At 35.9% G+C, this 12,846-nt stretch overlaps 1 protein-coding gene across 5 annotated transcripts in view; it reads right to left on the reverse strand.

Moving 5' to 3' along the window:
* BMP2K (BMP2 inducible kinase) overlaps positions 1-12,846 on the reverse strand; it is a 130,993-nt gene that overhangs the window by 75,544 nt on the left and 42,603 nt on the right. For all 5 annotated transcript variants that reach the window (XM_045473633.1, XM_045473631.1, XM_045473632.1 and 2 more), the window contains exon 2: positions 2,034-2,152. In XM_045473633.1, coding sequence (XP_045329589.1) covers positions 2,034-2,152 — 119 coding nt within the window. The remainder of the gene's footprint in view (positions 1-2,033; positions 2,153-12,846) is intronic.

The raw sequence follows: 12,846 nt of genomic DNA on the forward strand, positions 1-12,846 counted from the left end.
AATGGGAAATCTCTCTCTTAGCAGTTGGATAAGTAGGAATGATATTAAGAAGTGTTTACAAGGATGTGGAAAAACTGGAATTCTCATACATTGCTGGTGTGACCATAAAATAGTTCAGCTGCTATGGAAAAAAATTTAGTGATCCCTAAAAAAGTTAAACACAGAATTACCGTAACCCAACAATTCCACTCCTAGATATAAACCCCAAAAAACTAAAAAGATACTCAAATAAATACATATACAAACATATTCATAGCAGCACTATTCACAACAGACTAAAGATAGAAATGGCTCAAATGCCTATCAATGGTTTTAAAAAAGTCCATCAACAGGTGAAGAGAGAGAGAGAGAGAGGCAGACAAACACATACAATGGAATAGTATTCAGCCATAAAAAGGAATGAAGTACTGATACACTCTACAATGTGAATGAACCTCAAAAACATGCTAAGTGAAAAAACCAGACAGAAAAGGTCACATACACAAAAATTTTATATATATGTATATATATATATAGCACTTGATAAACAGTGGATGAGGAAGAAGAAGAGAACAGAAGAAAAGGAGAGAAGAAAAGGAGGAGGAGGAAGAGAAAGAAGAGGTGAAGGAAGAGGAGGTGGAAAGAGAGAAGAAGTAGAGGGAGTGCAGAGGAAGATGGAGAGGAAGGGGAGGAGGAAGAGAAGAAAGAAGAGGAAGGAGAGGAGGAAGAGGGGGAGGAAAGGGAACAGGAAGACAAGGGAAAAGAAGAGGTGGAGGAAAAGGGGGGAAGAAGAGGAAGAAAAGAAGAGGAGGACTAGGGGGAGAAGGAAGAAGAGGAAAACAACAACAAGCCATCAGAGCACTGAGAATAAGACACCCTAGAAAAAAAGAAACTTTCATTTTGTATTTTTTTAACCGTTTAACCAAATTACTGAAATTCTGTCAATAACCTATTAAAATATTTTTTACTTCTCAATATTTAAAAAAAAAAAAATTCCCTTACTCATAAGGGAAGATATGGATATTTTACCATATATTGCAGAGTACATCAAAAAAAAATAGTAACAACAATAAACTTTACTGCATGAATTTGAAAATGAAAAGCAGGGGCACCTGGGTGAGCATCCAACTCTTGATTTCAGCTCAGGTCACAATCTTACGGTCTTGAGATGGAGCTCATGTTCATGTGAAGCCTGCTTAAGATTCTCTCTCTCTCCCTCTCTCTCTGCCCCTCCCTTGCTCATGCTCACGCGTGCATGCCCTCATTCTCTCTCAAAAAAATAATAAAAAATAAAAACAAAAAGCAAAACTAATTGTTGTTGGTGAATATAAACACATACAGTGAATGTATTAAACACCCATGGGAATAGTAAACACCAAATTCAGGACAGTGGCTTCTTTTTGGATGAGAACAGTATAGTGATATAGCTAGGAAGGAACCCACCGAAGGCTTCAACTGTACCTGTAAGATTTTAATTCTTTTTTTTTTTTTTTAATTTTTTTTTCAACGTTTATTTATTTTTGGGACAGAGAGAGACAGAGCATGAACGGGGGAGGGGCAGAGAGAGAGGGAGACACAGAATCGAAACAGGCTCCAGGCTCTGAGCCATCAGCCCAGAGCCCGACGCGGGGCTCGAACTCACGGACCGCGAGATCATGACCTGGCTGAAGTCGGACGCTTAACCGACTGCGCCACCCAGGCGCCCCAAGATTTTAATTCTTAAGCTGTATAGTGCATAAACTGATATTCATCACATAATTCTCTAAATTTTTCTATTCTCACAACATTCCATAATTAAAATATATTTTAAAAGACGGTGGGGGAGAAAAAGTAGAGTAGTTTGCCCATCAAACTACAATAAGGAAGCAAGGAAAAAGGAGAGGAAGGGACTGGCTATATTTAGCCTTAAGTGTGTCTATAAAGAATGCATTTCAAAGGTTTTCTAGATGCACATAAACCAATAAGCAGCTTGCCAAAAAAGCTGGTTAATGTTTTAGTGCAAAACCAAAAGAAAATACACCAAATTCTTACAATGGAATTACTCTTTCACTTACCATAATTGTAATTTCCCTTTTACAAATGTTGAGGTCTGGCATGTTATTGACATACATTCTCTTCAATGCATGGCGGATTCCACCATGTGTCCGCACCAGAAAAACCGTGGAGAATCCACCTAGAAGAACAAGTATCGATTAATTAAAAAGACTCAGAAACTGCTATCAAATCATGGAATATCACTGGGGAGCTTAATCTCAGTGGGAAATAAATTGACTGTACACAAGACAAAAATAACAGTAAGCAATCATTTTATTAGATTAAAAACAAAACACTGGCTTCTTATGCTAATCACAAAGGAATACATAGAGAATAACATTCATCTCTAATGAATATGCTTCTCTAAGGGTGCCTGCATGGCTCAGTCAGTTAAGAATCCGACTTCAGCTCAGGTCATGATCTTGCAGTTCATAAGTTCTGCCCCTCCCCCACTCGTTCTCTGTCTCTCTCTCTCCCAAAAATGAATAAACTTCAAAAAAAAAAAAAAAACCAGAATATGCTTCCCTTTTAAAAGTTAAAATACTAAAATTCCATTTTGCCTGGGAATAGCTCTTACATAATATGTGGAAAATGTCACAACATAACTGTATTACTATATACTTTGGCACATACTAGGACTGCCTACCCACTAGCCTCCCCCTCTCTGTGATAACAAAACACTGATGTTATTTGAAACATCAACAGGATCAGATGGGTGGGTCCCTCTCCAGTTCCAGGGGATGAACCAACATTGTTGTAAGGCGATAATGGGAATCTCATTTCCTGTTGTCAGTAACTGATTTAGGATGGGACATGTAACAAATTTTGCCATGGGACATAGGGAAAATTTGCTGGGGATTTTAGGGAAAGACTGTCCACCCAGAAAAAAAAAGAGAGAGAGACTTGTGAAGAAGCCCATGCTCTTCCTTTGGCTTTTGGATTTTGTGGTATATGAATATGGTTGTTTAGACCTACTGCAGCTATCTGTGGCAATGGCAGAAAAAAGGATTAGAGAAAAAATGACCCAGAACACTGACATAGTTAGGCTACTGAGTTAGACAACTCTAGAACTACCTCCTTCCAGAACTCTTACAATATATAAATTTCCTCATTATCTATGTCACAGTTATATGGACAGTCTGTTAACTGAACTTGAGAAAGCAAATCTGAAACACATTGCTAGGTATTCTAAAGAACAATTACTTCCATCACATCTAAGCAAAGACTTCTACCTGACATTTTTAAAACCCATCTTGGTATAAAGATTACTGTGTTGTTTAATGTAGTTTAAAACAAAAAATGGTGCGTCACTTTTATCAATTTGATAGGCCTTATAAAGCACATCCTGAGCAATGATACAGCACCTGCACTCTGATTCAATGCAAATCAGTGAAAGGAAAAGCAAACTATTGGGGATAAAATGGTAGGGGGAAAAGAGCTCCTAAGACACTCCAGAAACAGTATGAATTCAATCCAGGGTCTCCATATCCCCAACTGTAGTTATAGGAAACTGTAAGTCTCCCACCTTCTAGATTTGGGTTTCTATATATATATACGATGTAGGAGAAATAAAATCAACCAACCCACAAGGCAGTTATCAGGAGAGAAAAAGGCAGTATTTGGGAAAGATATTTCAGGTAAAAGCTCTAACAGTGCAAGGTGTTTGTTTTTTTTTTTAAGTTCACTTAGCATTGATTTCAGATGCAAACATTGACAAATTAGTAGCACTAATAAAGTGCTAAACTACTCAAATTTTATGAAAAAAATTAAAGAAAATGCTAAAAGTTAGATCTAGACACGGAAGTAGTATGAGTATAGATCAAGATAAATCATTTAAACAGCATTTGTTTTTAGATATTTATCTAGAGATTACCCTAGAACAATGCTTCCCAAACATAGCTATACATAAGAATTGCCTGGTGAGCTGGTAAGAGAGACAGAGAGAAAGAGAGAGAATGAATTTATCTTTAATAGTTTTCCAAGTTCTGACCACAAGTCTGAATCAGAAAGCCTCAGTCAGGCCTACTAAATATACTGCTAAAAATCCCCCAGCTCATTTTATTCTTCTACCTCTGTTTATGTTCTTATGAATATATAATAATATAAAATATAAAAATATAAAATATAAATATATAAAATAATTATATAAATAATATAAATGAAATATATAATAATATAAATAAGTTATTAACCAGGGGGTGGAGAGTAGTCTCCCAGCTGTTTCTGATATACAACCTTGTTAAGTATCCACTGAACCAGAGAAAAAGTTCCTAGATAAATCATGGATCCTATATATCCATTCTCAACCACCCACAAAACAAAGTAAATTTATGCCAATGAATTAGCAAAATTAGGGAAAAACACATTAAGTTTTCTTCATAAAACCCTTGTTCCTAAAAGCTAGTTTGTTAATTTTATTCGCCCAAAATTAGACATAGATCTGAGCAAATGTTTTCTAACTTTCTAACATCAACTGTGGATTTATACCTAAACAAGGTAAATAATGGTCATGAATAGTGCCTGCTTTGAGAAAAGGAATAATTTATTTGCATTTCTCCAAATACTGTATTTTCCAGCATTTTCTGATTATTTATAAGCTAATATTATTTCTGTTGGAATAATGCATGTACTAGGAAGTAACTAACTAGTTAAAACATTATAGTAACTCAAGAGACGAGTATCATCTGCTTGCCACCAACCCATATCTACCAAATGCTTCAACACATATTTTTCCTCCAAGAAGTCTTTCATGACCAATCCAATTCATGCTCATCACTTCCTCAGAATTTTTATCTAGCGTTCTGACTATATTATCAAGTACTTCAATTCTCAACTCACTGGATACATATATCACAAGATTACTGGCAGTTACCACAAATTCCACTTATTATATATTTCTATGTCCAATTCAAAATACAGTTCAAGTCCAAGTCAAGGCACAGTTATTAAATTAATTCTATATTTTCAATTCCAAATATGGGACTAGGAGGGTACTATTAACCATTCCATATATTCTCAAAATCCCAAGAAAATAAAAGAACTAATCACAGATACTGGTCTGGCAGAGTAAAGTAGGAAATAAATGTGTATTTATGCAAGCTAAAATTACTACTATCTTTTGTAATCTACAAATCATATAATATAGGCATTCCTTCCAATTTGTGGGTATATATTCTGAAAAGCAATGATTATTAGCCTCCCCATTTTTTTCCAGGGTAGGACATGGGGTTCACATGCTAAAACAATTCCACGAGCTTCCTAACTTAAATATCACCTATTTTGTCCCCAACCCAACACAAAAAATAATCATATTCAAATGAAGGAGTGGCTTTAAGCCAATCTAAATTTGTTTCAATTAGCAGTATTAAAATAATGACAATGTAGCTTGCACTTGACTGAATACCACCTTGGAAAGCACTGCTCTAGAGATGCCAGGTGCCCTGGGTTAACTGTTTATGAATGCAGGCATGTGTTTCTACAGACGAACTTTTCCTCCTGATAAACCAGTAGTTATTCCTCCTATTAAGCCATTATTTTTCCATGTTTTCATTTATCTTACTTTTAATTTGCTGATGGTGTATATATGTATTCAGAAATGTATTCAAAAAGATAACATGAAAGAATGAAAACATGAATGATAGAACCAGTTTATTTCTTTATCTTCCCTGCACTTCCTCTGGTACAGATGTCAATTTACCAACTACAAGTACCCAAAGGAGTAGAAATTCATCAGTAACAAAATAATCCTGAGAACAGGGCTAAGAAGTCCACTGGGTTAAGCAAACAAGAAAGCAGCAAGACCTAGATATTAGATATTAGTTTTATATCATAGTCAGCCTGAGATAAATCATAATGAACAAGCCTCCATTTGATTTCAAGTGCCAGCCACCCAGGAAATCCTCCAATTACCTTATACTCGTATTAAGTTTGTTTTTACGGTAACTTTAATGTAGGTTTTATCCAATAAAGTTTATACAAATGTCTGGTTTCAAAACATATATATCCCTATATAAATAAAGTGCAGCGTCTCCTTCCCCCCCCCCACCTTTTTTTTTTTTTTTTTTTTTTTTTTTTGGACAAAAACAGAATCCTCGGGGCACCTAGGTGGCTCAGTCAGTTAAGTGTCTGACTTCGGCCCAGGTCATGATCTCACGGTTTGTGGGTTCGAGCCCTGCGTCGGGCTCTGTGCTGACAGCTTAGAGCCTAGAACCTGCTTCAGATTCTGTGTCTCCCTCTCTCTCGCCCCTCCCCTCCTCATGTTTTGCCTCTGTCTCTACAAATAAATAAACGTTGAAAAAAAAAAAAAATAGAATCCTCTACACGGACTACAGTAACACATGACTTGACTCATTCTTTTTTTAAAAAAGCTGTATAGTATGCTATACCACGTAAGTATTACAAATTGATCATCTCCAAACTGTTGGTCATTCAGCTTAGTCTGGCATTCTATTTATCTTTTGCCATTATTGACAATGATGCTGCATTAAACACCGTTGTACAATCATTTTTAAGGACTGGTGCTTTGTTCCTGTAGCACAGATTTCCAAGGAGAGTCTATCAAAGGAAAAATGCATTTCAAATTTGATACTGCCAGATTAAACCCTGAAAGGTTATGGCAACTTCCAGTAGCAACATTAAGAGACAGTTTTCTCACATGCTCACTAGAAGTTACTAAGACATTTAAAAGTTTGCCAACTTGAGAGAAAAAGACACAGGGCATTGTTATTTCTATCTTGTTTTCCTCTCATTATCAAGGAAACTGAGCATCTTTACTTCTTTTTCTTGGCCATTTATATTCCCTCTTCTGTGACTTGCCTTCCTATCATTGGTTCCTTTTTCTAAAGGGTTACCTTTTTCTTTCAATTGTAGGAAAGCATTATAAAACTCTCTTAACATACGAGGAGTACAAATATTTTCTCCTGGTCTATCATTTGTTCCATTAGGTATGTGGATGGTGTGTTTTTCAAATTTAAAAACACATGTTAAATGTTTTTATGAACAGAAAAAAACAGTATGCAGGGACAGACACCAAGCTTGGCTCAGAATCCTACAATTAAGGGAAGAAGAACAATTTTTCCTTCATTTGCCATTGTAGTGTTGGATGTTATAAGGGGTGTATGTTTTACTGGTAATTGTTAAATAATGTAGAAAACTTATTTTAAGTAAATGAGAAAAGTACTTGTCACCTTAAAACAGAAAGGAAAGCCACTGCTATAGGGTAAAAGCAGCATACAAAAGGAACTCACACAAAGTCAAGAGACTTGCAATTAACTTATGGTGGTCTCAACCCTAACATTTACCACTGTACTCCTCCATAAATAAAAATAAAGGATCTTTTTAAATTTGTTTAATGTTTGTTTATTTTTTAAAGAGACAGAGAACGAGCAGGGGAGGGGCAGAAAGAGAGGGAAACACAGAATCCGAAGCAGGCTCCAGGCTCCGAGCTGTCAGCACGGAGCCCGATGCAGGGCTTGAACCCACAAACCATGAGATCATGACCTGAGCTGAAGTAGGATGCTTAACCGACTAAGCCACCCAGGTGCCCCAATAAAGGATTTCCAAAGGCATAAATCCGTAAGGTCAAAGAGAATGAAAGAGACAAGACATGTCAACAAAATTTTGGGAAATGAAAAACTTACAGACACATGGTAAAGGATTAAACACAACAGAGAAAGACCACCCAAAGCATTTGATTGGGAGAGGGAGGAAGGATGAGCAAGAAGCAAGCCTAGTCTAATGGCATAAACCTGAAAAACTAAAGAATTACAGGGGCCTTTTGAATGCAATGATGCAATGAGAAAATAAGAAGAATGGCTTAAAGACTTCACAGAAGTGGTCAGACCACTAGATTCCTTACCCCATTCCAACATTATACCCAGGCAGGATGAGCGAAACCAGCAGTAACCTGGGACCCCAAGCACCATTTGGAGGCATGGGGACAGGAGAGGGGAGGGAAAAGTATAGTCCTAAAAATAAGAGAATTAAGTAAAAGTCTACATACTGAAAAGATAATCTCCACCTCAATTCAAGACCACTGTTCAGCTACAAGAACCAGACATACACACATACAGTGCAAACTAATCACCACAGATTAGAGAAGTTCTCTTCTTGGAAACTAGATGGAAGAAAAAAAAAAAAAATACAGAAACTGAAATTTGGGAGTCACACAATGAAAACAAAGTAGCTTTCTGACTCATCACACTAAAGTGAAACCCTGAATTAAGAAACCCTTGCAATGTGCACGAACCCCTTTCAATCATCATTTTAAAGAGCCTCACTCTTAAAAAAACCACAAAAAAAATGAAAAACAAAACAACAAGAAAAAAACCAGACATCAAAGTTTCATCATTCACAGAAAGCCTCCAACATAAATAAGAGATGAAAAGAAGCAAACAGGAAAAAAGGAACGTTGAAGAGATGCTGGGAGCTAAAGAAATCATCCAACAAACCTATAAATATTTTCAGAGTGGAGGGAAAATACTGTAGTCATGAAATAAGAGCAGGGTCCTAATAAAGGGAAAGGCACAGAATGAGGAATGACTTTTTGCATATTTAGACTAAGGGATCAAAAGAGAGAAAGTTTAATAGAGAAGCTAGAAGATAAAATTAAGGAAAATTTCCAGAAACTTTCCAGACAAAAAAACTAAGAGAGAAAAGACAGGAACATAAAAGGACCAGTCCAATAGATCTAATATCACAATAATAGAAGTTCCAGAAAGAGAAAAGAGAGAAAATAAAGAAGAAAAGTATACCAAAGACGTAACAGACACATATAGAATCCCAAACTTGAAGTACATGAGCTTCCAAAAGTAAAGCACTAGCCCAACATATATACAATGGAATATTAGTTATTAAAAAAGAATGAAATCTTGCCATTTGCAATATGGATGGATCTAGATGGTATAATGCTAAGTGAATAAGTCAGAGAAAGATAAATACTGTATGACTTCACTCATATGCGTAATTTAAGAAACAACACAAAGGAAAAAAGAGAAAAACAGACTTCTTAATATAGGCAGCAAACTGGTGGTTACCAGAGGAGAAGTGGGTAGGAGGATGAGTGAAATAGGTAAGGAAAATAAAAAATACACTTATCATGGGGCTCCTGGGTGGCTCAGTTGGTTAAGTCCAACTCTTGATTTTGGCTTAGGTCATGATCCCAGCAACATGGGATAGAGCCCTACATGCAGCTCCAAAGTCAGCGCAGAGCCCGCTTGGGATTCTCTCTCCCCCGTGGTCTCTGCCCCTCCCCCACTCACAAGAGCACACTCTCTCTCAAAATAAACTTTAAAAAACAAAAAAAGAATACACTTATCATGATGAACACTGACTAATGTATGGAATTGCTGAATCACTATATTGTACACCTGAAATTAATATAACAATGCACACTAACTATACTGGAATTTTAAAATTTAAATTTAAAAATTAAAAAAAAAAGATCCATATCAAGGCTCATCATCATGAAATTCTGAGGTTCAGGATAAACAGAAGATCTAAATGCTACAGAAAAAATTTTTAAATGGTTGCAAATTTGCCTTAGTAAGGGGTGGCATTAGCCCTATATCTTTATCTGGTCATCTCACAAGCAATATGTAAGCATAATTACGCTCATACTATTTTTAAATGGGCATATTATATACTGATGGCATCATCTTACCAAATACTTCACTGCCTAACTGAAATTAATCTGAAAATTTTTACAGTTGCTTCAATGGTTTTCTATTTCCAAAGTCATCACAGTAAGATAAACACTGTAAGATAACTGAATACATAATAGTAAGAATGATGCCAATAAATAATAACAAAAATGTCCAGAAGATATGCTAGAATCTACATCTTACTAGTCAATGACCAAAATAAAAAAAAACAAAAAACAAAAAAAAAAACCCTAACCCTAGATATTATACTGTGAGCAAGACTAGGTATTCCAAAATCACCATTTAAAAAAAGAGACTAACCAGAGAAATGAAACAATAGTACTTGATCCTTTATATTAATAACAGACACTACAGGGGATTAGAGGTTTTGAAGCAACAAGCACTGTTACATATAAATGGAAAACAGAGTAATACGTGGTATAAGTTAATGAGCACAAAATTATAATTTATTGGATGAATGAATCAATGAATGATGGCAAATTACTCCATTAAATTTTTTTCTTGGAATCCATCATAGCAAGGGAGCAAGGCTTTTGGAGTCAAGATCTGGAATTAAATATTAACTCCAACATTACTAATTATATGAACATAAGGCATGCTAAGTTCTGAGCCCTAGTTTCCTCATGCATTTGGCAAATATAATAAGATCTCACAGGGCTATTATAAACAGTGAATATGATTATATAGGTAAAGTGCCTAATATCACCTACTGCATAAATGGTAGCTGTTATAATTACTACTATGATCACTATTATGCTGCTGTTATTAATACTAGTCCATCTTATGAAGATTTACACTACACATTTTCAAGAATACAAAGAATAGAAATATAAACACATGCCTTGATAAACAAGCTAATATAAATAAATACAGTTAAGATTCAAAGAGACAATATTTACCTGTATCAACATGCCCCAAATCATTTGTATATCCAGGTATAAATAAAATGGCATACATGATTCAAAACCAAAATTAGCTTTGTAAAATAATACTTATTTTTAAAGGCTTGGAAATTTGCAAAAGTTACAGAAGGCTAAAAATAACCTCCCCCCACCCCCAAACATAATAAACCACCTCTATGTTTTGGTTACTTAAAAGCAGTGTCTAATGGAAAGCAACCTATTAGACCACTCAAAATAATATCTAAATGAACCCTTCCTCCATTCATTTTTAGGTAGAAATATCCTACAAATTATGTTTATTAAAAGCACTACTCTGACTCTACAAATATGAAAAGCATGAAAAATATATATCTGGACCTTGTCCCCCAGTTCCTGGCACTGAGCTTCAAAACCCTTGGTATTCCCCACAGAAGTGTGTTTGTTACGCTAATCAGGTGATTGGTGGTAGGGCCCCTAGCTACTTTAGGTTGGAGGCTGGCCCCAGAAAAAACCTACTACATGATTAGAGGGTTAGAACTTTTCAGCCTCCTGGCTCTACTCCCAACCTCTGAGGAGAAAAGAGGGTTTAGAGACTTGAGTTCAATCACACGGCCAGTGATTTAATCAATTGTGTCTATGTAAAGCAAACTCAAATACTCTGAAGAACAAGGTTCAGAGTGCTTCCTGGTTGGTGAACATACTCACGTATCAGGAGAGTAGCACACTCTGACTCCATGTGGACAGAAGCTCCTGCACTAACCGACCGACACTTTCGTACCTTGCCTTACGTACCTGGTTGTTCATTTGTATCCTTTATAAAAAAATGGTAATCCTAAATACAATATTTTCCTAAATTCTGTAGGTCAGTCTAGCAAATTATCAAATCTGAAGAAGAATCATGGGAAACCCCAAATGTGCAGTCAAGCCAGTCATCAGAAGTGCTGATGGCCCCCCAGGCACCTGAAATAAAGGCAATCTTGTGGGAACGAGCCCTTCAACTTGTGAACTGAAAATCCAACTTGGAAGAAGTTATATAGATATAGAACTACCATTAAATTTTTCTTAGAACGATGGTTCACACCCTACTTCCTTGCCCAGAACACTGAAAGCCACTACTCATTCCAAAAAATGACAGAGACTGTCAATGGAGTGGGGAGGAAAAGGTATCAAAATTAAGAAGTACAATATTAAGAAAGTGACTCAGCAAGAATCATCAATGTATATCAAAATTCAAGATGAAGGCTGATGAGAAATAGAATATTTACATGATGTCAAAGCATCAAAAGGAAAAAAGCTCCTTTATAAGGGAGAAATCTGGGAGTCATAAACACTCTGCATTGATATTGACATTATGTGCTTCCTGATCTGATATAATATGAAGTAAACAGCATCACCTACAACTTACTTTTTGTTAAAAACCTTTCTCCCAAAAAATCTTAAGGCCTAACTTCAGCTTACATCACACAGGGGCTGGGCTAGAAAAATAAGGAAAATGGTATCAGAGAGAACAATCAGACAAAGTCCAAGATACTTACTCTGGCTAGTTGTCTTATACAATGTTCCATAGGTAGAGTAAAAAAAAAATGACGGGGGTAGAGTCATTCTAGATTTTAAAAGACATTACAATTAAATGCAATACTCAATCCTTGATTAAATTCTAGTTTTGAAAGAAACCATAAAACGTTTTTGTTGGTGAAAGAAACCACAAAACATTTTTGTTGGTGGTGAACTATTTGAAAGTAAGTAGTAGGTATTGTGTCATTTTACTTACTAGTATCTAATGGGTATTTAAACACATACATGTTCCTAAAATGCATACATTATCCTCTATAACCATCATACCTCTGTCCCACCTAAGAAAATGAACAATAATTCTTCTGATTCACAGTCATTATTCAAAATTATCCATGTGTGGGGCGCCTGGGTGGCTCAGTCGGTTAAGCAGGCGCCTTCAGCTCAGGTCATGATCTCGCGGTCCAGTCCGTGAGTTCAAGCCCCACGTCGGGCTCTGTGCTGACAGCTCAGAGCCTGGAGTCTGTTTCAGATTCTGTGTCTCCCTCTCTCTGACCCTCCCCTGTTCATGCTCTGTCTCTCTCTGTCTCAAAAATAAATAAACGTTAAAAAAAATTTTTTTTTAAAAACAAAAAACAAAAAAAACACAAAATTATCCACGTGTTTTTAAAAATGTGTAAAGAAAATATTGTAAAATGTTAGTAGTAGTTGAACCTAGATGATGGGCATATGGTTATTCATGATACAACTCCTTCAAGTTTTCCAAATTATTTTAAATT

This window comes from Leopardus geoffroyi, chromosome B1, assembly GCF_018350155.1.
Source record: "Leopardus geoffroyi isolate Oge1 chromosome B1, O.geoffroyi_Oge1_pat1.0, whole genome shotgun sequence".
NCBI lineage: Eukaryota > Metazoa > Chordata > Mammalia > Carnivora > Felidae > Leopardus > Leopardus geoffroyi.